Source organism: Drosophila takahashii, chromosome 2R, assembly GCF_030179915.1.
Source record: "Drosophila takahashii strain IR98-3 E-12201 chromosome 2R, DtakHiC1v2, whole genome shotgun sequence".
In the NCBI taxonomy this organism is placed as follows: Eukaryota; Metazoa; Arthropoda; class Insecta; order Diptera; family Drosophilidae; genus Drosophila; species Drosophila takahashii.
This window is the reverse complement of record NC_091679.1, coordinates 33,405,522-33,427,460: the sequence shown is the minus strand read 5'-3', so window position 1 is coordinate 33,427,460 and position 21,939 is coordinate 33,405,522. Positions and strand designations below refer to the sequence as shown.

At 41.9% G+C, this 21,939-nt stretch overlaps 4 protein-coding genes across 6 annotated transcripts in view; 3 read left to right on the top strand and 1 right to left on the bottom strand.

The window, feature by feature from the left end:
- Sema2b (Semaphorin 2b) overlaps positions 1 to 6,908 on the top strand; it is a 46,847-nt gene extending 39,939 nt beyond the window's left edge. For 2 of the 3 annotated variants that reach the window (XR_011418030.1, XR_011418029.1), the window contains exons 10-16: positions 803 to 1,031; positions 1,752 to 2,255; positions 2,934 to 3,086; positions 3,690 to 3,798; positions 3,978 to 4,071; positions 4,532 to 4,663; positions 4,805 to 6,908. Coding sequence is in view for 1 of the 3 variants with exons in the window: in XM_070213414.1 (XP_070069515.1) it covers positions 803 to 1,031; positions 1,752 to 2,255; positions 2,934 to 3,086; positions 3,690 to 3,798; positions 3,978 to 4,064 (1,082 nt within the window). In the remaining 2 variants the exon portion in view is untranslated. The remainder of the gene's footprint in view (positions 1 to 802; positions 1,032 to 1,751; positions 2,256 to 2,933; positions 3,087 to 3,689; positions 3,799 to 3,977; positions 4,072 to 4,531; positions 4,664 to 4,804) is intronic. The other variant, XM_070213414.1, reaches the window with a different exon arrangement.
- A 489-nt stretch (positions 6,909 to 7,397) lies between these two features.
- Positions 7,398 to 8,510, top strand: jtb (jetboil). The gene is made up of 2 exons (XM_017143975.3): positions 7,398 to 8,064; positions 8,357 to 8,510. The coding sequence occupies exons 1-2, from the start codon at positions 7,471 to 7,473 to the stop codon at positions 8,462 to 8,464; spliced, it is 702 nt and encodes a 233-aa protein (XP_016999464.2). The 5' UTR covers positions 7,398 to 7,470; the 3' UTR covers positions 8,465 to 8,510.
- Positions 8,511 to 9,445: 935 nt separating this feature from the next.
- Positions 9,446 to 11,477, bottom strand: LOC108058984 (NADP-dependent malic enzyme). The gene has a single exon (XM_017143978.3). It carries the CDS (start codon positions 11,377 to 11,379, stop codon positions 9,493 to 9,495), a length of 1,887 nt encoding a protein of 628 aa, XP_016999467.2. The 5' UTR covers positions 11,380 to 11,477; the 3' UTR covers positions 9,446 to 9,492.
- A 7,432-nt stretch (positions 11,478 to 18,909) lies between these two features.
- On the top strand, positions 18,910 to 20,555 carry LOC108058976 (protein G12). Its single transcript, XM_017143971.3, has 3 exons — positions 18,910 to 19,423; positions 19,573 to 19,787; positions 20,375 to 20,555. The coding sequence occupies exons 1-3, from the start codon at positions 18,916 to 18,918 to the stop codon at positions 20,480 to 20,482; spliced, it is 831 nt and encodes a 276-aa protein (XP_016999460.2). The 5' UTR covers positions 18,910 to 18,915; the 3' UTR covers positions 20,483 to 20,555.
- Positions 20,556 to 21,939: the final 1,384 nt, after the last annotated feature.

The window sequence follows — 21,939 nt, the reverse complement described above, 5'->3', positions numbered from 1 at the left end:
TCCACACAGACACTGCCACCGGGCAAAGTGCTGCAAAAAATCTGGCATACACTTAAAATTCATTACGAAAAGTTTGCGGGCATGTTGCACAGACAGCAGCGAGTGTGATAAAAAATAAAACGGAAAAAATGTGGAAAGCCACAGCAATTAATTATGGCCACAAACGATTATGCTGCCGCACTCGAAGGCCAGAATGTGATTCTTAAATTATATGAAATACTTGTCACGTAATAATGTTCATGCAGGACACTGAAAATTTCGAAAATATAATCCAAAATGACAGAGGCTGGGAAATTTAATAAAAATATGTCATCTATTAGTGAGATTCCAGACACGTTGCTTTTTGATTTATCATATTCATAGAATTTATTTGTAAATGGAATGACAATATGCCTTTCTGAAATTATTACAAATATTTAAATATAATTTTAAAAGATAAAATATCGACAGTTCTTGATTGGTAAATGTGTATTAAAGTTTAAGTTTTAAAGCAAAAGTTAATTCATTTCAATTCGAGATTTAATCCTTCCTTCATCCTGAAAAGCAAAGTTAATTCAATTAGCCGTCTTTGAGAATTAAAAATACTGTCCGATCTCGATTATTCCTGTTGCCCCCTGCATGAACATTAAAGCTCTGACTGCGACTCTTAAATCGTATTTTTTATTTACCGAGTGCGAGTGCCACAAATCAGGTCTCGCGCAGTACTGACACACATAAATTAAGTGCAGCATTCCCCGGCACTCAACTCCATACTGATGCCTCCCTGTTCACCCTCTACATCTGTGTTTCCCCATATATCCAGGCAAATTCAAGGAGCAGGCCACCTCGAACAGCGCCTGGCTGCCCGTGCTGAACTCCAAAGTACCGGAGCCACGTCCGGGCACTTGCCACAACGACACCGCCACGCTGCCCGACTCCGTGTTGAATTTCATTCGCAAACATCCGCTAATGGACAAGGCGGTCGATCATGAATTTGGCAATCCGGTCTTCTTCAAGCGGGACGTCATACTCACCAAGCTGGTGGTGGACAAGTAAGTGAGAGCTGTATTCATTAGCGCCGCCGGCCAACTGGCTGTTGGCAGTAGACTGTCGGTCTGGCAAGGAGCCAGCCGCATGGGAGTTTCCCTGTTGACATTTGTCCCGGCAAATGTAGTGTTGCACTGAAACTTAATAGGTTATTATTTGTTTATTAGAAAATATATTTATAGTTAAAGGTGGTCTTGAAATAAATTTTCTGAGGTTTGAAACTAAATAAAAGAGTTCCTAAAAGTATGCTTTAGAAAATAACATGCCTCCAAAACAAATCACTGCATACTGTTAGGCTTAAATTAAAAGGATTTCACAACTCCAGGAAGAAAAAGCTTTAAATTAAAATCAATTAAATAAAATAGAAGAAATGATTTATAGATGGGCGTTTAAATGTATAGATGGGCGTTTTGAATCTTACAACAGACTTTTTAAGCGTATGATTTTTATTTAGGCTTAAACTAAAAATTGTTGTATAAATTCTTAAGAACATTTATAAACCCGAAATAGGGCCTTCTTGAGAATCTTTATCTTTTAGTTTCCCATTCCTCTTTTGTTCAGTGCACAGACTCCTGGGCTGGCTCTGTGCTGTCAGTTGTCCTGACAGCGAAAAATGTTTTGTCTTGGCCGGAACTTGTGAACAAAGTGCCGCAGGATGTGTTTTCAGTTAAGCGCTTGCCACTGACGCTGCTTCTCCTGGCTTTTTTGCCTCGTTTCTCCCGCAGGATACGCATCGACAAGCTGAACCAGGAGTTCCTAGTGTACTTTGTGGCCACGACGTCTGGTCACATCTACAAGATAGTGCAGTTCATGCACTACGGCCAGCGGCACTCCAACCTGGTGGACGTATTCGAGGCCTCGCCGCACAACGAACCCATCCGGGAGTTGACCCTCAGCCAGAAGACGGGATCCCTGTACCTGGCCACCGATCACCAAGTGAAGCAGATCGACATTGCCATGTGTGCCCGGCGCTACGACAGCTGCTTCCGCTGCGTGGCGGATCCCTACTGCGGCTGGGACGATGACGTCAAGGCCTGCCGACCCTATCAGCTGGGCCTCCTGCAGGACGTGGCCAACGAGACGTCCGGGATCTGCGATACGAGCATCCTGCGAAAGAAGGTCACCTCCTCGTACGGCCAGACCCTGCACCTCTCCTGCTTTGTCAAAATGCCGGAGGTTCTGAGGAAGAAGCAGACGCGCTGGTACCATCACTCCACCGAAAAAGGACGGTGAGTGTTTCCAAAATAATTTGATCACTTAACAAAAAAGAAAATATAAATGCGCCCACTCAAAATCTTTGGTTTACCATCTTCAAAATTTAATTTGTTCAAAAACATTTTAGAAAAACTAAACTTTTTGGCACTATAGGTTTGCCCTGACAGCTTGATGATTTTTAACATCCAAACCCATCAGTTTAAACAAACTTTCCCAACTGCAGAGTTTCGAACAAATCACTTTAAAAGCGAAAGACCATTGTATTTTGAGTTTTTGTGGAAAACCCCACCACATTGGTGTCTATCCGAATCGCAGATCTCTGGTAAAATTGAAAGCGAATAATGGAGGGGAAGGGAAGGGAAAATGTGTAAGCGAAACGCCGCTTCATCTCACTTAGCCGTGCCAATGCTGCGGTAAATTGACACTTTAAAATGCGCTCCAAGTCTGCTTTTTGGCGTTTACGCTGCTGCCGGTGCCCAAGTAATGGAAAAACTTTCAACTTTCCAACCCAATAGTCGGGTGGGGTCTGTGTGCGAGCGAAGTCCCGCGCATACAGTTTATATTGATTTTTATTGTGCGTTTCCAATGCGAATAGAAAATGGAAAATCCCCTGCGCTATCGCGGCAGCGCCATCTGAAAAGCCATCTCTCTACATCTGTCCCTATCTCTCGTCTCCCATCTCTGTCTGGCAGCTACGAGGTTCGCTACACGCCCACCAAATACATCGAGACGAACGAGGGCGGCCTGGTCCTGCTGGCGGTGAACGAGGGCGACGGCGGGCGGTACGACAGCTACTTGGATGGCACCCTGCTCTGCAGCTACGGCGTCACCGTGGACGCCCACAGGTGAGTCAGCTCGAAAATTACCAGTTAGGAAGTCAGCCAGTGCTGCCAAAAGAAGATGGCAACATCCCTTAATCTAAGAAATTAAACACATATTTATTATATTAGTTTATTTATTTTTGTATACTAATACAACTATCCTAGCGAGTCAAATGAATACCTATAATTGTAGAAATCTCTATGCTAAAGTAGGTATGCTAAGTTGAATTTTCAAGATTTTTTTTAATTTAGCTAAAAACTAATAATTTACAACTTTACTTTACTTAGCTAAATAATCTTTAGAGATAAAACTGTAATAAGCGATAAAATTAACATTAACGTTATACAGAAATTGAAGTCTAAGCTTTATTGAAATTTAATTTAATAAATTGAATTTAATTTTTAAGAGTAATAATACAACTTTTAAGTTTAAAGAAGCTTATGATCCGATTTAAAAACTCAGAGACTTTATCAACGTATATAACATAGATTTCTTGATTACCTACTGCCTCGTAGTTAAATTACAAAATATCTGACTTGGCAGCACTGTCTGCACGTGATATCCAACCCCTCCAGCCTAATTTCCGCCAAATGTCAAAAACTTATTGTTCGCTTTTCACCATCTAGATGCTCGCCGCCGTCGCAGAAGCAGGACTACCAGAAAATCTACTCGCACTGGTGCAACGAGTTCGAGAAATACAAATCGGCCATGAAGCAATGGCAGGCCAAACAGGAGGTGCGTACCCATGGGAATTATATTTCTGGCTTGGGCGCCAGCTGCCGTTAATTGTTTTAATTAATTTTTGGGCGTCAGGTGCGGGGGTGCTTTTTGAGTTTTAATTATTTTGTAATTCGCTGGCAGAGATCTAAGTGTTTTCCCCCTCTCTCTCTCTCTTTCGATTTTCCTTTTATTAGCAATGCGGCCTCAAGGATAAAACAGGACCAATCAGCAGCAACGGCAAGCACGTGAACGATGTGTTCAGCAATGATGCTTTGGTCTGACCCAGAAGTGAGTATCCTTGAAACACATAATATATAGGACAACATGCTAGTCCCTGCATAATCAGAGCACTGTGAAAAAAATACTACTGCTATCGAGAATTAATTTTAATTTTCAGTAATAAATAAACGATGATAGAAAGTTAAATGTATGGTGCATACTTTTCGGCACCTTTTAGGAAGATTTTAAATTACATGTTTTTTAGTTCGCTAATATTGGAGAAAAAGAATATAAAATACACGATTATAAGTCAAACATTATTCCTTTAAATAAATTCTTGATATAAGACGCGTTTTTTCACAGTACACCCAACCATCATCATCATCTGTCCCAGCATAACCAGTAGTTGTACTTTTCGTAGTAGTAGTTTAGACCCTGACGAAATCTAACCAAAAATGTCCTTTGTCCATCCCCCCGCCCCCTCGGCTGCTGCTGATGCCCCTCAAAAATTGTTGTTGCCGCTGCCCAGAGTACTTGTACAGCTTTGAGTTCTTGTCGTCGTCAACGGAGGGCGTGGCCACCGCCCACCGCAAATTGTACATTTTCGTGTTCGTGCTTACCATATTTGCTCGCTTCTAAAGTTTCTAGTTAAAATGTAAATGTAAGTTGAGTGCCCATGTAAGACAACCCACACTAACCACCCCTTTCCCACTTTTTCCCTACTTCCCTACTGCTGCCCACTCAATCTCACTTTCTATATATCTAAACATATTTGCTTTATTTCGGTTCGTTCTGTTTGCAGGCGCAGAAAAGCAGTAAGCACCCAAGGAAAATGCGGAGAACAACTATGAAAATGTGACAAGGGCCGAGCTGAGGAAAAACAAAACAAAAAAAAAACAAAAAAGATAGAGGGAAAAAGGAAAAACCACTACAAAGACTGAAATTTTTAAGCTTTTAAAATCGACAATATTTCCGATAATTTCGATGCGTTTTTTGGTCATACTTTCGTTTCGTTTTGAGATGTTGTCAGCGTCAAACTGAATAATTTTCGACATTAACTAACTGATATACAAAGATGGAGTAAACGAGAAAAGTTACTAGCAAAAGGATCCTGCCATAAGTCAAATGGAAATTACGGTTTTACACTCACACAAAGACACTTACAGAAGAAACTATTTCTATTTCGAGCTAAGGTTAAGCTAATCTAACAGATACAGATATGGATACGGATACGGAAAAAGATACAGATACAGAAACAGATGGAACTGCACCACCTAAGTGAGAATCTGACCTAAGGCAAAGTATTAAGGTATTAACCAAGCTCATGGGCGCAACGATTTGATTTTGATTTCGATTTGGTTCCGTTTCCGGCAACTCGTCGCTTGGCCATTTTGCGTTTGGATTTGGGGTTGGGACGATCTTAAACGAATTTGTATATTACTTAGCCATATTTGTTCGACTAAACTAGCTTAAGGTATACATAAACACGAATAGCAGCCCCTGTTTAGGTCATAGACAAGTACGGAACCAACTTATTACGATAGCCAAAACCAGAAACGGAACGGAAATGATGTTTCGGAAAACAATCGACGCACAGCATAACGGCTATATGTTTAGACTATATAGCTTAGGGCGACTTGTACATAGGAGAGCTTTAGACGATAAGTACTTATAAACCAGCAATGATTTCGACTTTTACTCGGCTCCGATTTTTATTTGAAGTTCTGTATTCGGCATTAACTCGCTCTTGTATAGATTGTGCGTTGGCCTAATGTTTACGATAAGCAATACATAGTTATATATGCATATGCGTACTTATAAATAAATATAGACACATGAAGTTACTGCATTGAGACCAACATGCTCATGATTACTTACCCGTAAATAGCGTAGGTAAGTTGGTGTGGCAAGTAAATACGTTTTTAGTAATACTGCAGATATTCATTGACACGAAACAAAATCGACAACAAAAAACACAAAAACACTACTCGTTGCATTTAGAAATCATATTTATATCCGCGAAAACTGCCATAATGTAGCAAAAATCAAGGAAAACCCAAACGCTTCACTCAACTCAAAACCAAAATAGGTTTGTTCAACGGATAACAACAAAAAAAGAAAAGAAAGGGATAATGGATAGAACATCTTGAGCATTACCCTCGCCCACACCCACTCTCTAAATATTTTTCTAAAGATTTTCTCTGCAACAGTTTTTAATGTTTTCATCTTAGGACTTACCGAACAAAAAAATGAAAAAAAAAAACATTGCCATTGTAAATGAACTAAACCAAAACCACAAGAAGATAACTATTAAACAACAGATATTTAAAAGCTACTAATGCTCTGAGCTTCTAACTTTAATGGATGAAATGTTTTTGCGTTGCCTTTAGTAGAGTTCTTTTGTTTAGACATTTATTGTAAATAATTTGAGATTATGTGAAATGTTTTGTATGACAATCACATGATGTTGAGTAAAAATAAACCAAAAGCAAAGAGAAGAGGAAATTAACTGGAAACTCGGAAAAAACACACAGAAAATATGACAAAAAATTGCCAATGCGGCAATTAGAGACGGAAATTAAAATTAATTGAGTATTTAACGAACAATTCACTGTAAAAATATTAATACAAAGTAAACAAATATTCACGGTAAATATATATATACATAAATAGATAAACGACTTTTACAAAGTATTGATACAATAAAAGAAGATTTGCGCTTAACCATCATTCGAATATACCCAACTCAAGGTTCCATTCGAAACTTTTCAGACGCAGATTGATTCACGAGCTATCGAAATATTTCCGAAAACAACAAAATCAGAATAACAGAAACAAATTAGGTGTAAACACATAAAAAGTAAAATGCAGTAAATAAATGTGATAAGATTCTTTAATAAGCAAAACCAGCGATTGTGTGGTCTTTTATTTGGGGAGGCGACTGTAAAATGGGGAACAAAGGAAACTGTTCTAAGTCGAATTCGACTTCGAATGCTCATGGAACTCAGCCTTTATTTATTTTAAATGAGCAATGTTTTGGAGAGCAGAACGTGAGCGAAAAAGAGCGATAAGAAGAGAGTCTTGAAAGTGATAGTCTTGACATTCTAATACTCTTTCCACATCTGAAAAATTATTGGTAAGTATGGGTTAGTTATTTAGTAACTATAAATTAATTTCATATCTGGCCATAGTTGATATAAAATATCATGCTGATTACAATATAAGCTAAGTAACAGCAAAGAAAATTTAATTATTTTGTGAGTATAATTATAATGATTTAAATATTAATTTCTATCATTTACAAACTGTTTATGAAAATCAAGTATCTGAATTTTAGAAAGAGTAAAAGCCATACCAAAGCTTAAAATTTAATCTCATATTAGAAAAATTTGAGCAAGTAGTTATAAACAAACCGTTGAACGAGGAGCATTGATTATAAACCAAAGATTCGAGGAGAAAGTTGGAAAAATGTCAACTTTGCGGCGGGCGTTTCAATTCATTCTCCTTGGCCTTGTGCTAGTTTCGGGAAAGTATCGCTATTACAGGAAGTACAAATACTCTCCGGAGCTGATAAGCGAATTAAAAGACTTTGAAAAACTGATTCCCACTGTTACAATCGACGAACTAGTCGCCGAGCACATGATTACGGACTCTGGTTTTCGCAAAGCCGCAAAGTTTTTGCGCAGCTCCGATTTCAAGAGGTTACAACAGCGCATTGAGGCTCTGCCAGAAGTGGTGGATCTGATTAATTTTGTGCACCTCAATGATACGGTCCAAGTAAAAAAACAAAAGTACTGGCAGCCTCTGTACTATTACAACCGGTTCCGGAGGTCAGTTGAAGATGATCTCAAAGAGGAGATTATCATGGTGCTGCTTCAACCGAACTCTGAGACCAAGCAATTGAGTTCTTTCACCAGCTTTGTCCAGGAGCTACTTACTCATCTGCCCCGCGATCGTTTTGTGGCTTTGATCAATGAGAAACGTCAGAAAAGTGCTATATTTGCCCAGTTCTATGAGGCATTGAGAAGTGCAGAATTCAAGACAAAAGCGGAAGCGGCTTGGGTAAGAGACATTATTGAAACCACAGAGAAAAAAAGATAATACAGATTTGTAGGTAAAGATTTGGTATTCTCAGAATTCTTAATAAATTTAGAAAAATTAGAAAATATTATAAACTAAATTCACTAAATTCAATAAAGCCGATCTATTCGTTCGAGTTAGCCATAGATTAATGCATTTAAAGGTTTATTAACAAGTTAAAACATTTTATTTTGTTAAAAAGTATCATTTACATTTGTCGATTTTTCTCTGTCAATCAAAATTCTAGCTGTTATAATTTGATCTCTGATTCCAGAAAACCTCTAATGTGCAGAGCGTGGTTCGCGAGCTCTCGTCACATTCCATCGATGCCCAGGACCTAAAAGCGATTGGCTATGAAGTTATATCCTGGGGTCCTACATAGTGTGAAAAATACCTCTCCAGTTAAGCCCAATAAAATCGAAAATCAATGACAGTCGAGTTAGCCATATGTGTAGAAATAAGTGGCTAATGAAAATTCCATCTGGGCTCCATTCATGCCAAAAGGCCAACCGATAAACGAAAGCCGGAAAGTGCAGTAAAAAACCTAAGCAAATAATGGCAAATGTGACAAAGGGACACAATGCTGGGTTGCATTTCATTTTGCGAATTGATAAATGGAATGGAATATCATGCTTTCGCTCAGACGCACACCTGTCAAAGCCAGACGCACACACTCGAACATTCGAACACTCAAACACTCGAACACTCGTGCAATTTAATTTGTCTGCATTTTTGTTGTGGCCATGTTTCCTACCATTTCATGGTGGTTGTTTCAATTATTTTATTGTCGTACGGCGATAGTTTCGAATGCAGTCACTGGGGAATTCAGAAACCAGCCAGGACAGAGCACCCCTCCATACATACACTGATAAAAACGTAGTATGTCCAAATATTTCATATATTCAAGTTAAATATTTTTTGCTATGTTTTTATAAATTCTAAATATAAAATTCTTAACAATTATATTTTTAAATATTTTCGACTTTGATTTGAATATGACATTTTTGTTTTAAATGACTTAAAATATTTCAAATTTATATAACTAACATCGAATGTAATATTTTCGACCTTGATTCAAATATTTTCAAATTTAATCGTGCAATTTAATAAGTTTTGTATTAAATATTCTTTTTTTTTATCAGTGTACATATGCTATGGCCACACAGCATGAGTTGACACATGAAAATTGCATGCAATTAATTGCCCGCCGGCGTACTTGTACTCCGACTTTGGTTCGAATCGAAATCAATATGCAGACCGGGCAAACAACTGTTATTAGACATGATATGCCATGCAATTTGCCCCCAGTTAGAGCGCCCCTTAATCCCATTTCCATTCCCATTCCCCAATCCCCAATCCCCTGTTTCGGTTCACTTCGTTTTAATAATGGTCCCTAAGTAAGTACAGGTCCTAGATGTTAAGCGTGTAGTATTTGCGGGATTCGGTGGTGGCGATACTGCGGTTCTGCATGCAGTAAACGTCGACGATATTCATGCGGTACTCGGCGGTGTACATGGAGGCCTTGATGAACTCCATGGGATTCTCGGGCTGCGGCCACAGGGTGGCCAGGCCGCGTCGAAAGGCGTACGTGAAGATGGCCTCGGCCATCTGCAGGCTGATGCACTGAATCTTCCGCATCGGCGGGTAGACGTTCCGCTTTTCCAGGTCGCAGGGCCAGACGAGGCTGGCCAATCGCTCGGCGGCCACGCAGAAGGCCTCGTCCGGAATGGTGGTAAAGCCGGCCAGCATGACGCCGCAGCTCAGGCCGGCCACCAAGTAGCTGCTGGTGCAGTGACCCGGCTGATACCACCTGTTGGCGTACTTCAGCGGCGGCAGCTTCGAGCCCGAGATGAAGATGCAGCGGCCCTTCGTATAGGAAAAGGCATCCTCCGCCGAACACTCGGCCTGTTCGCGGGGTCGCGACAAGGCGAAGATCACCGGCTGATCGGAGCTCTTCTCCATGGCCCGCAGGACATCTGGCGTGAAGCTTTTCGGCTGCGAGGATCCACCCACCAGTACGTTGGGCTTCAGTTCCTGAATAGCCTCCACCAGGCCGGCGATGGGCTCTCGAGGATTGGCGAATTCCAGCAGCTCCTCCGGAATATCCGGCCTGTTCATCACCACCAATCCCTTGGCATCGAAGAACCAAATTCGCTCGCGGGCCTTCATCTCGATGATGCCCTCCCTCTTCAGCAGGGCCATGCAAAGTCTAGCCATGCCAATGTTGATGGCATCGCCGCCGTAGAACAGAAAAGTGTTGGCCGAGAAGAAGACCCTCTTCAGGCGATTGCACACAATCACTCCGGCCAAGGCCACGGCAGCCAGGCACTGGAAGTCCACGTCCACGATGCACTGGCGAGCACGGTAGAGTTCGACCTGCCTCTTGGCCCTATGGGCCTCAAAGTCCTTGCAGAGGATGAGGGCGTGGGAGCCGTACTGCTGAATGACCGCCAGGGTGAACTCCTCGAAGAACTTCTCGTACAGCTCGTCCGAGGCCCGGGGCTCCTTGAGACCCGTGTAGGCCGCATCCTGCCACAGCTGCTCGTTGTTGGTGCCCACATCCAGCATGACGGCCAAGCAGTGATCCGGATGGATGCCGCCAAAGACCACGCTGTGGTGGATATTCGAAAGGAGCACGGGCATCTGGTCGACACCCAGGTCGCCCAGGCTCAAAACAGAAGCCCCATTGCTCACCAGCAGGCAGCGAACCAGGCGGGTCGGCCAATTGGCCAGGATCTGGGGAATGTGACCCAGGTCCTTGATGCAGATGAACAGGCCGTGGCCCACCGCGTGCAGCAAGCGGTGGATTTGCAGGGCCTCCAGCGACCCATTGGCATCGGTGAGTGGGACATAGCGATCGGGATTGCTGAGCAGCAGGTAGTAGAACAGCCGTCTATTTCGACGGGACAGGAAAGTCAGGTACATGTAGCGCTGCATGTGGGTGCTGAAGGATTCGATGGTCTGGGCACAGGCCATCACCTGCTCCTCGATGGTTCGCACCGCCACCGGCAGCAGGCCGTGGATCGACAGCACTCGTCTTTCGTTCAGTGTAAAGGCCAGTCCCTTGTTGTAGTTGCAGTTATTCAGCATCCACAGACCATTCAGCTTGGCCGCCGACATCCGGGTGTCCGTCCGCCAGAAGGTGTCGCCGTGGCGGGGCATCGAGTCGATCCTTTGAATCCTTTCGAAATCGCTCACGCACTTCTGCTCGTACGCCGCCTTCTCCTCGTCCTTCCTCTTTTTCTCGGCCTTCTCCCGGCTCGTCCTGGGCGATTTCTGGATCGTATCCCCGGGCATGATGCGTTCTCGGGGGTGGGAAGTGTGCTGGGATATGTAAGGTATAACAATGTGGGGTATTACTGTCCGAACAAGTCCTGAACCAATACTGACGCAGATAGGACCGCCTGCTTGTTCATCTCGCACTCATTTGCATGCACTGTGAGAAAATGGGGAATGCGGGGAATTTATTTTGAACTCGATTACATTCCATAAAATATTTCTTTAATATTATTAAAATTTATTCAGTATCTTTGTTTATTTAATAATTATTTATTATGGTCTATGTCTATGGCTAACTAAATTTTTAAGCGTTTTATTTCTTTAAATTCAGGATTTAGGTTTGTTTATTCCAGGCCTTTTCTGAATTTAGCTTTCGAGGATTTTTGATAGATTTGAGTTGACTACTAAATTGCAGAGAAAATTATACAACGTTTTAGGTGCCGTTTTCATATAAAAAAGTTTTTAAAAATAAAAATGAAAACGTTTTAAAAATGCAAAGTAAAATGAATTTGTATGAAACGTTTTACTTTTTAAAATGTTTCACCCCTTATTTTGCACCTAAAACTTTTGATAATTTTTTCTGTGTGGAAATAATTAAATTATTTTCTACCATAATATTTGTAATTGAAATACAGTTTTAAATTTAATTTTTCCCTCAGTGCAGCAACCCAAAACGTAGACCAAATTTGATACCGCATTCAGCATCTCCACTCCCCGCTCTTCACCGCATCCACATCCAAATTCACATCCACATCCGCAGCCACATCCATCCGTCCCACCGGGCATTATGCAAATTGTGTTGCGCACTTTGCGGCGACCTCAAACTCGGAGTGACATCCTAAAATGTCGCCACTTCCGCTTCGGATCTAGCCACCCCCTCCCCGTAATCCCCTTCCGCCATCCGCCGAACAAGTTTGTCAGAATTTTGATGCAAAATATCAACAATGTCGAGGGTCTGAGTCTGGCGAACATCAAAAGCCTTGGCCGCACCTTTTATGCTAAATACGCGCGACAGACGCCGCAGCCATTGCCATTTGTGGCCGGCACAAGTGCACTTGGCCAGCGGAATCTTAAGTGGAATGGCAACCGAGTAATATTTTTTGGCCCAAAAGGAGCAGGAGCATGGCTGAGCATTAAAAAACAAAAGGGAACCGAAAGGCCCGGCCATAAGCGGCTTAATTTCCTCGGGAAATGTTGGATGCTGGGATGCTACCACCCAGAAACCAACCGCCCTTCTTAACTTACACATTCCGATAAGACTAACTGGGGGATACAAAAATTTAAATACAGCAGAAATTCCATAACTAATTGGAAGTGAAGAAAAGCACAATACCCAAAACACAATACACTACGAACGAAGGACCTTTCGAAATCCAATTATCTACTGAGATGCACAAAACTCTGTGGGAAAGCCGGGTGGTGTTGAAGGATGTGTGGATGGGCGGTTGCCTAGGTGGGGGGAATATGCATCACAGGTTCATAATGAAATCAAATTTCAATCAATCGTTCGCATAGCAAAATAGCAGAAGCAGAAGCCGCAGCAGTCGGGCTGTGTTTTTCTCAGCTTTCCCAGGGGGATACTTTTGCTCCTGTTTTGTTTCGGTTTATTTGGCTCCTTGGTCCTCGGACATTTGCACTTTTTTCGCATTTGCAGTTTTCTCCTCTGACTCCTCTGTCTGCTCTCCGTTTTTTACCTTTTTCCTTGCCAGCCACGGATGTGCTACAAATTGAATTTCTGCCGCGGGACACATTAAGCGATCGTCTGCCTACGGCCTTTGGCATTTGAACATAAAAATTTATGCGATTCGAGAGGGATCGAAATGGGAATGGGAACAGAAATGGGAATGGTGCTGCAGGTGCCCTGCCCTGTCCTGCACAAAGAATGTTTATGCGTCGTTTATACAGAACAATTTGAATATTTTATGGACAAAATTCGATTTCGGCTCCCTCTCGTCCAGTACGTGCACTAAAAAAGTTTTGCATATGGAAATTGATTTCCTTTGACCACCACACATACATGTACTCAGTCGATAGTCACACAAGCGATAGTCTGCTATAAATACTTGTGCGTCCATGTCCAGTTTTTGGTCATTCACACGCACGCTTAGGCAATGCCAAAAACTCTGGTCAATTCGATGCCTGACAGTTGTCAGGTGAAGGAAAAAAAACAGAAAAGGTAAAAGAAGAATTTAGCAAAAATACGCCGAGAGCAAACAGAAAAGAACAAAAGTAATTTGCACCTCTACGGAAAAGTTTTGAAACCTGGCAATTTATATGCACCACGTGGCGCTTTTTTATAACCCTGCAACCTCACATATTACACACAGAAAAATATAAAGCGGATATTAATGCGCCAATGAAAAAGATAATAAAACCAATATTTCAATTGCTGGGTAAAACCAAATGTTTTTTCCTTCAAATAACAAAACTGGCTAAAAAAAATCATTAAATATTTCCAAAAATATTCATTTAAAAAAAACTCTTTTTTGTTAAAAATTGGAATACTTAATCTTATAAAACTTATCTTTAAATATTAATTTAAACCATATATCATTTTAAAACAATTTTTCCATCAATATTTACTCTCTCTGTACGCCTACACAAATAAACGTTAGCCGGCATCTTATTATCAAAATGGCCGAAATTGGTAAAATTTTTACTTTGAAAACTTTAGCCGACCACAAATCAAATCGAATAAACTCCATATGGATTTGGTCGCATTTTCAGCTAAAATATTTGCAAACCTAATACAGGCGGTTGGCTGCCATAAAAAAGTGGTCAGCCCTTGGGGAAATTGTTGCAGTTTATCAAATATTTCTGCATTGCACACGACGTGGCGTTTTTATTGAAACTCCCCATTTATTCAGCGCCCTGGGCATTTAATGAAAGTGTCACACTATTTCACAATTTTGGCATTAACTATTTGGATAATTTATGGGCCTCGGCGGGTTTTAGCGAGTGCATGGAAGTGGGTGACTGTTGTTAGATGCGAAATTGAAGTGCTCGGAGTGCTGGCAACTCAAATAAATGTCACATGACTGTCGGTGTGGCTGGCTGTTTGCCTTTGGCCCCGGGGCTTGCACAAAACTGCTCAAAGTGAAAAGTCTTAAATAAAAAATGTATAAGCTTAATAAAAGCGATGCAGCGAACGCAAAGCAAAGCGCCGGGCGGAGTGGTGGCAATTTTCTGTCGATTCCTTGCTGTTCGTATAAAAGCATATACAATATATATGTACAAACGTATACAGAGCACACACGACAAACTTTCAAATCGGGAGCTACGTGCGTCAAAGCCAAAAAGCCCCAACTTTATATCGCGCTGTTTGCCCGCCTTTCCCATCCTCCGCTCCATTTTTACCCCTGCTTTTACTTTGGCAACTTCAAAAGACTTTTAGCTTATTTTTAAGTCTTCCTTTTTCGATGCTGCCCCTGCTTTGCTTTAGCTATTTTATTTTATTTAATTTGATTTTATTTTATACTTCTTTTGACCGAGTTTCTTCTGGCGCTTCTGCTGGTGTCGTTGCCTATTTAACCGGAATTTAGTGTTTATTTGGCTTATATCGGAAGTGCTGCCCCGCAGGCCAACATAAATATGAAAAGCAAGTGCAGGCGTGGGCAGGCTGAATTATGTAATTAACTTGTTGCACGCTTCCAAAATACAAGAGAGGCAGCCAAAACTATTCGCAATCTGGGCAAAACTAATCGCATGTATCCGGCAAATAATTCCGCCGCAAACGGAGCCGTATTAGTGGCGAATTAAAGGACCCATAAACACGAAATCAGCGCATGCGAAGCGCTCCCAAGGAGCCAAGTCCGCATAAAAATTGTTAACGGAAGCGAAAATTAATTAAGCCACAGGCCAAGGGCAAAGCACGCACTGCCACGCGATGGGAAGAGAAGGGGAAATGGGAAAATAGGGGGCGGTCGGAAAAGTGGGCATGGCCAAGCGGGGAGCATCGAACATCGGTCATCTGAGGCTGCTGCGCTCCGCTCTGAAAATATTGAACGCCTGCCTGGAGACCGAAACGCGCTTTTAGACGTGCTCAAATATTTGCCAAACGTGTCAAAAGCGCTGGAACACTCAGCTCTTCAGTTTGAAGGACGGGGAATTCCCCAGCACCAGCCCCACGAAAATGCCAAAAACCCCAATTGATTGAAGGTTGCGCAGGCAGTCGACAGTCGGCGATGACCTGTGTGTAAGGACATAATTTCTGTTTTTGTTACGGTTTACTGACATCCTTTGCAGAGGGGCAGCGGGTAAAGCCAAGCCCCAAAAATTGATTGACATCTGACGGGGAAAAGTCGGCATGGATAAAGTACATATCGATTGATCTGTCCATCTATAAATAACCGATATCGTAATCAAAATGTCACAGTAATGGAGAAGATAGCGTTACAAAAATAGGTATTCATCAAAGGTTGGATTGGTTTGTGCCTTTAAATAAACCTGGCTATTTATAGTAACCAACTTATATTTTACCAAATTAAATATATTTATGTAAAACTGAAACATTATTAACAAAAATTAAGTAGTTAATTAATAAGTAAACAAAAAAAAATAATTAAAAAAATAAATAGGTATATAAATAAATACAATTTAGTTATCTACACCTGAAAACCATAAGAAAATCAATTTGAGTAACTTTTGATGTGTTCAAAAAAAAGTGCAGTTTATTTTTAACCAAGCAAACTACTTATCCGCTGACATTTCGATTTTAGAGACATGTACCCAATTAAACAACAGTTTTTCCTACGTGATGCCAAAGTGGAAACCAAACTGCGAAAGAGAAAACATTAAGTGTGAAACAGATTACAAGACCGAAAGGCGATGGGTTGGGGGTTCTGCAGCTGGGGAATCTGGAAAGAAGTTTTGGGGACAGGCCGCCTGGCAAGGAATCGGGCCTAGACAAGTTAATTTATGGCAGTCAGTGAACCATCCCAGATACTACAGGCAACGTCTGCTGATGCCACAACTCAAAGTGCTCCCTTCCCCTGTTTTCTCAGCATTTCCCACCATGCAATCCCTGCAATCGGATTTACTACTCCTCCGGAACTCTCCCCTTTTCACCATTTCTCGGCTTGGTTTTTTTTGTTTTCCTGCGCTGCGGCTGTTTGTGCGAAAACTTTTGCTAATTTGCGGTAATGTTAATGCTGAACTTTGCACAAAATTAGTCAAGTTCTTGGCGCGGCTCGACTTGGCGCTGCGGATTAAGCGCCATGTTACGCCAAAAGTGTTAAGTTGGAAATAAATGTTGACACTTGCGGTAAAGCGGAGCTCTTATGCCGCAACATAAACAAAGGGCGCCTGGCCAAGGAAATCACTTTAAAACACATGGCGTTGGCAAGGGGAAGGGGGCAAGCTAGGCAGCTAGGCAGCCAGGCAGCATGAAATTAACTGGCCTCCTCGTCCTGCCAGGATGCACTCCGTTCTCGTCCTCGTCCTCCTCCTTCTCCCCGGTCTCAGGTGCGTGTGTACCGCTGACTTTGCCGGACTGCAGTTAATTAAGTCGCCGCCAAGTTGGGCCGACGCCACCTTTATGGCAGCTGAGGTATGCCAGGAGCTCACTGAAGTATTCTGGTGGGGCGAAATTAATTTATAAGTTCGGTTCGCTTGAAACACTTGGAGAAACGATGTACTTTTAATTACCAGGTGTGTTTCCAAAATCGTTTCCAACCATTATTAAAATCTTTGTGATACAGGCATTGATTCAAGAGAAGAAAAAACTTTACGATAAGAACAAAGAATATGAATTTCTTCTAGATTTTCAGCCAATTAACTCTACAAACTCTGTGAAAATGTAAAGCTAAGTAGGGTTTTTAAAGAAGGGTTAAAACCTTGAAATTGCAAAAGAATTCCAGAGTTGCACAATTTAAATATAACATGCGCACAAGAAAACGGCCCTTTATCTATTTCAATATTTAGTTTAACTTATGTAGAATTAATTAATCATTAACTTTGAACTTAAATATCTTTTTAGGATGTATTGTCAGATTTTTAAATAGTTAAAATAAATATATTTAAAACCGAGTTAGTTGCGATTTCTTGGCGTGCAGGATAACTGGCCGGGCCAATTGTTTACGGTTCGGGCCAAACCGACACCGGCAAAGTTTGAGCCCTCGAACTTTGCGCTCCAAATTCATAAAGTGTCATACGTTACGGCGAAGCCGACACTCCTTCACTTGGCCCGTGGCCCGTAGTCCGTAGTCTAGGCCAAGTTTTAATCAAGTTGGGGGCTTAGCGAAATAATTTATGTAAAAAATTGCGGTGCAACTAAAGTTCGGTCGGCTGACGTTGACGACGATACAATTATTATTGGTTTGTAGGCAGAACAATTTACAGGCTGCGGCTCGGCTGTGGGCTTGTAATAAATCAAGCCAAGTGAATAAATCATATCTGAAAACACACAGAACGACGAGTGTGGAGAGTGTCACAGTTGACACATGCGAAAGTGAGCGGCAAGCGGCAGGCGGCAAACGGCGACGACGACATGGAATAATGACATGAAAATTGACAATTTTATTCCTACTTAACTTGCTGAATGAGCAAATGAATATATCAGCCGGAATGAGTGTGAGTGTGTGCGGGGATGGGGATGGGGACATATGCATGTACATATTTTATGCACAGTTTGACAAGCGAGCGAGCTGGAAACGAGACCTGAATGGGCGCCTGAGCGATTGACTGACTGAGTGACTGACTGAGTGACACACACAGTGACTAACCGGGTGACGGTGACATTCCCGCCAGCTGTCAAAGTGTGAATATCACACTCGAACACCCGCAGAGAGGGGTGTTTTGGGTGCTCTTTTCTTTGATTTGCATCGGCGGAAATGCAGTTGTCCAAACCGCCCACAGGAAACCCGCCCATTTTGGATAATTTACGAGGACGAAGCGATGGCGGTGGCTCCTAGGGCTCCAAGTCATGTTTTATTACCTAATCGAAGCCACCGATAAACGCCATAAATCATCATTTTATTTACTCCTGATTTAAGCTACACAAACAAAAAATATTCCTTCCTAAAAACCTACCATAAATAATAACAAGTTAAATAAAAACTTGATAAATACGATTGTACTATACCTTTATTAACGTTTTTAAAGCAATGTTTATTTTTAGGGTTTAAATCTTTGAAATTTCTTAAATATTATAAGAAGGGAATTCATCTAAAATTCTAAAAAATTGTATTTAATCTTTAAATTTGTATTAATCCGAAATATTTTTTTAAAATAGGTACAAATTTAAAATTTTATTAGACATTTTAAAAAGTTATAAACGGAAGCTTAGTTTCAAAACGTAAAACAAAGCTTTCCAAATTTAATAATTTATTTTCAGAGTGTTGTGACCTCTCTTAGCTGCACCTCGGTCATGAAATCCCCTCCAACAACTGCGGGCTTTTGTTGAATGCTGCTGATTAAATTAAATAATCGCCGGGACAAAACGATTGTCAGAGTCTCGAATGGTCTCCAAAGTCTCCACAAGTGAACGCATGAAAAAGTGCCGTGAGAAGAGGCGGCCAGAAGTTCAGAATCGGTGCAGGAGATCACATCGCCAGAATGAATCGCGGTCACCTGTTGCTCCTAGTCGTTTGTGCCGCTGGCATTTCCCTTTCGGTGGCTTTTCCCCAGGGCGATTTGATAAGGCCGGAAAGTGACGAGTCGGATGTGAGTGGCATTGGCTTCGTGACCCTCGACGGAACCGCCAGCGATGAGAGCGAGGAAAGTGGTGAAAGCAACACCTCCGATGATCTGATATTCCTGAGTCGCAAGAAACCAATTGCCGCTAACAATTCCGTCGATCTGAGCGCCTTTGTGGCCCTGATTCCCCTGCAAGAAGTCCAGACCATAGCTGCGCAATACTACCACCAGGATGCGGACTTCCAAAGGGCCTATGCCTTCCTCGCCAGCAGCGATTTTGCGGATATCAAGCGCAAGATCCTTCAGCTGCCGGAAGTCCTAGAGTTTACCAACTATCTGGGTGCCCAGGGTTTGGATGTAATCAAAGTGATGCATTCGGTGGCAGGGGTATTCAAACCCTCCATTTTGGGCCCAATGGTCGTCAACGGTGCGTATAAGTAATGATTGTTTCGATGTGATTGTTAGTTTGTTCAAATTAGTTTGAGAACCTATAAAAAAATATTTTTATTATTTTAAGCCCTAAAATATATGCCTAAAAAAATCTCATTCTAAATAAGTAAAAAATATAATTTTCAGAGGCCACTAAAGCCCCAACCACCGAGGATGGCAGTTCGGCCGCCGGCGAGCCCCAGAGCGGCCTGCATGGAATGGTGGAGAGGGTCCTGGAGATCCTGCCGCAGGACCAACTGTACGCCCTGTTTTTCGATGAGTTCGAGAGCAACAAACAGTTCTCGGCATTTGTCGACAGCATTAGCAGCCCAAAGTTTGCCAAAATTTTGAGCGGTCTGCAGGTGAGTCGCAAAACCTGAGTCCCCCATGTGGTAATTGTATTTCAGTTGGGGACACGCTTTGTTTGCTCGATCCCCATCTCCATCCCCCTGGCTAGGTACCTATACTATGTGTGTGTGGTGGGGGAAAATTGTTTAAAGGAATTCCATTCCATTTGAAACGGCCGTCCTCAACTGCCAGCTCCATAATAATTTTCCCAAAGGGACGTGAGAAAAATTTCCGATTGCTTTATTGAGTTTTGGCCAGAAGGAAGAAGGTGCAGGTTAAAAGTGGGCTACTTTTATATGCGATTCCGTATACAAATCAACTTCCGTTGATGCCTCAGAATTTTCAAGTGCCACCGCCTTTTCTTTTTATGTTCTTTCTGCCGCTTTTCCGACTGCTTTTTCCTTTCGCCTCGCTTCTAATTGGCAATTGAGCTGGGCTACGTGAGGCACATATTTATGAAATCAAATCGCCAGCCAGCAGGCAATTTATATTTATTTTCCCCCAGTCCCGAGCCCATATATATTTATCAGCAATTCGATGCTGAGTGTTTGTCATAATTGATTTCGCCGCACTGATTCACGCTTCATCTTCTGCATTTCAGAACTCATTGCCGCTGCGAAATTTGCTATTTGTCCTGCACAACAACAGCATCTACGTGGAGCGGATTGTGGAGTCTGTAAAGTCGTATTTATCCATCTCCAGCTTTTAATTAGCTTAAGTCGCGGGGATTTTTCGGAGCTCGCTAGCAGGTTAAGTGTGGCACTTAAATTAGAAAGTAGTAAGGGAAAATAACAATCTATCACTAACAAATTAAATACCTGTATTATTTTTATTAAAAATTAAATTGAGTAAGGAAATTTAATTATTTTTTTAATTTAATTTAATTTAATTTTTATACCATCTGTTATCTCTATATTTTGGTAACTTTTCTATCACTGCGTCTTCCGTTTAACTGCCACACTTTACCCTTCACGAGCATATGAAAATGATCCCTCATTTAGTGTGTAATAAACGGAAAGGGAATCCTTTAAAGACATTCGTTTGTCCTGGTGGCGGGAAATCGATGGGCACTGGAATTATTTAGCAGGAGGCGCCTCCGGGGAATTGACACACCAAAAGAAACTTGGGCATATTAATAACATTGCACAGGCACCCCCGAAAAAAGGCTGGCTGGCTGAAAAAAAGAGGGTTAAATGACGTCAAAAGTTTATCTGCGAAAAAGTTGCCACGGCTGTTGGCCCTGATTTATGCCGCCGAATGCCAGGAGACGCCTTCAACGACGCAACGCAACAGTTGCAACTCTCTTAATGTCGGCGTTTATTTGAATAAACTCCAACTTTGATTTCACAGGCAGCGAGCACAGCGGCACAGGCAAAAAGTTGCAAACTTTTTCGGTTAACTGATTTCCACGCAGACCCACACCTGCACACCCAGGCTCCTGGGTGGGGAAAAAGTGAGGAAAACAAAAAATTATTTCGCTCTCGCGCCCCCCAGGAGAGTCATAATTTAGCGGGAGTATATCAATAAATTACGCATGCAGCAGCAGGTGGAGAGACCCAATGGCAAAGGCCGGGGGTTGGTTGCTGCCGCAGATAAAAGTATTGAAAAAGTATCCAATTAACTGCGTAGCAGTGATGCAACTTTGACCATTCCATTTCTGCTCGCTCGGTGGTGGCTTCATCTCATCTCGGGGCGTTCCAGGTTAAGTCACCCCCGACATAAGGTGAGCGTCAGCCATCAAGTGGCAGACAGCAGGCATCAGGCATTCGACATCAGGCCCCATTAATCAATTACAGCCCAACCAGCCAGCCACCCAAAGACCCAACCACCCACAGCAGCCACCCAACCATAACCCATACGGAGATCACACTTGCCAACTGTTACTATGCCTGCACTTGAAAAATATACTCAAGCTTAGAACATGACTTACAAAATAATTTCTGAAAAATTAAAACTACTCTATTTTGCTGACATCTTCGACTTTCAAGAGAATTTCAATTAAATTGACGACAAAACCACCGGAGAATCTAAAAACTACCTTTTGAAATAAAAGATAATGGCAACTTAACAACAATCGTAAATCCTAAAGAACTAAACACAGTTTATTTCTGTACCAAAAAACACACAATTTTTTTTAGAGTAATAAAACAGACTCCAATGTCAAAG

Coding starts and splice junctions, on each gene's coding strand:
- jtb (XM_017143975.3), top strand. CDS start 7,471: ATGTCAACTTTGCGGCGGGCGTTTCAATTCATTCTCCTTGGCCTTGTG. Junction 8,065..8,356: donor CAAAAGCGGAAGCGGCTTGG/GTAAGAGACATT, acceptor CTCTGATTCCAG/AAAACCTCTAATGTGCAGAG.
- LOC108058984 (XM_017143978.3), bottom strand. CDS start 11,379: ATGCCCGGGGATACGATCCAGAAATCGCCCAGGACGAGCCGGGAGAAG.
- LOC108058976 (XM_017143971.3), top strand. CDS start 18,916: ATGAATCGCGGTCACCTGTTGCTCCTAGTCGTTTGTGCCGCTGGCATT. Junction 19,424..19,572: donor GGGCCCAATGGTCGTCAACG/GTGCGTATAAGT, acceptor TATAATTTTCAG/AGGCCACTAAAGCCCCAACC. Junction 19,788..20,374: donor AAATTTTGAGCGGTCTGCAG/GTGAGTCGCAAA, acceptor TCTGCATTTCAG/AACTCATTGCCGCTGCGAAA.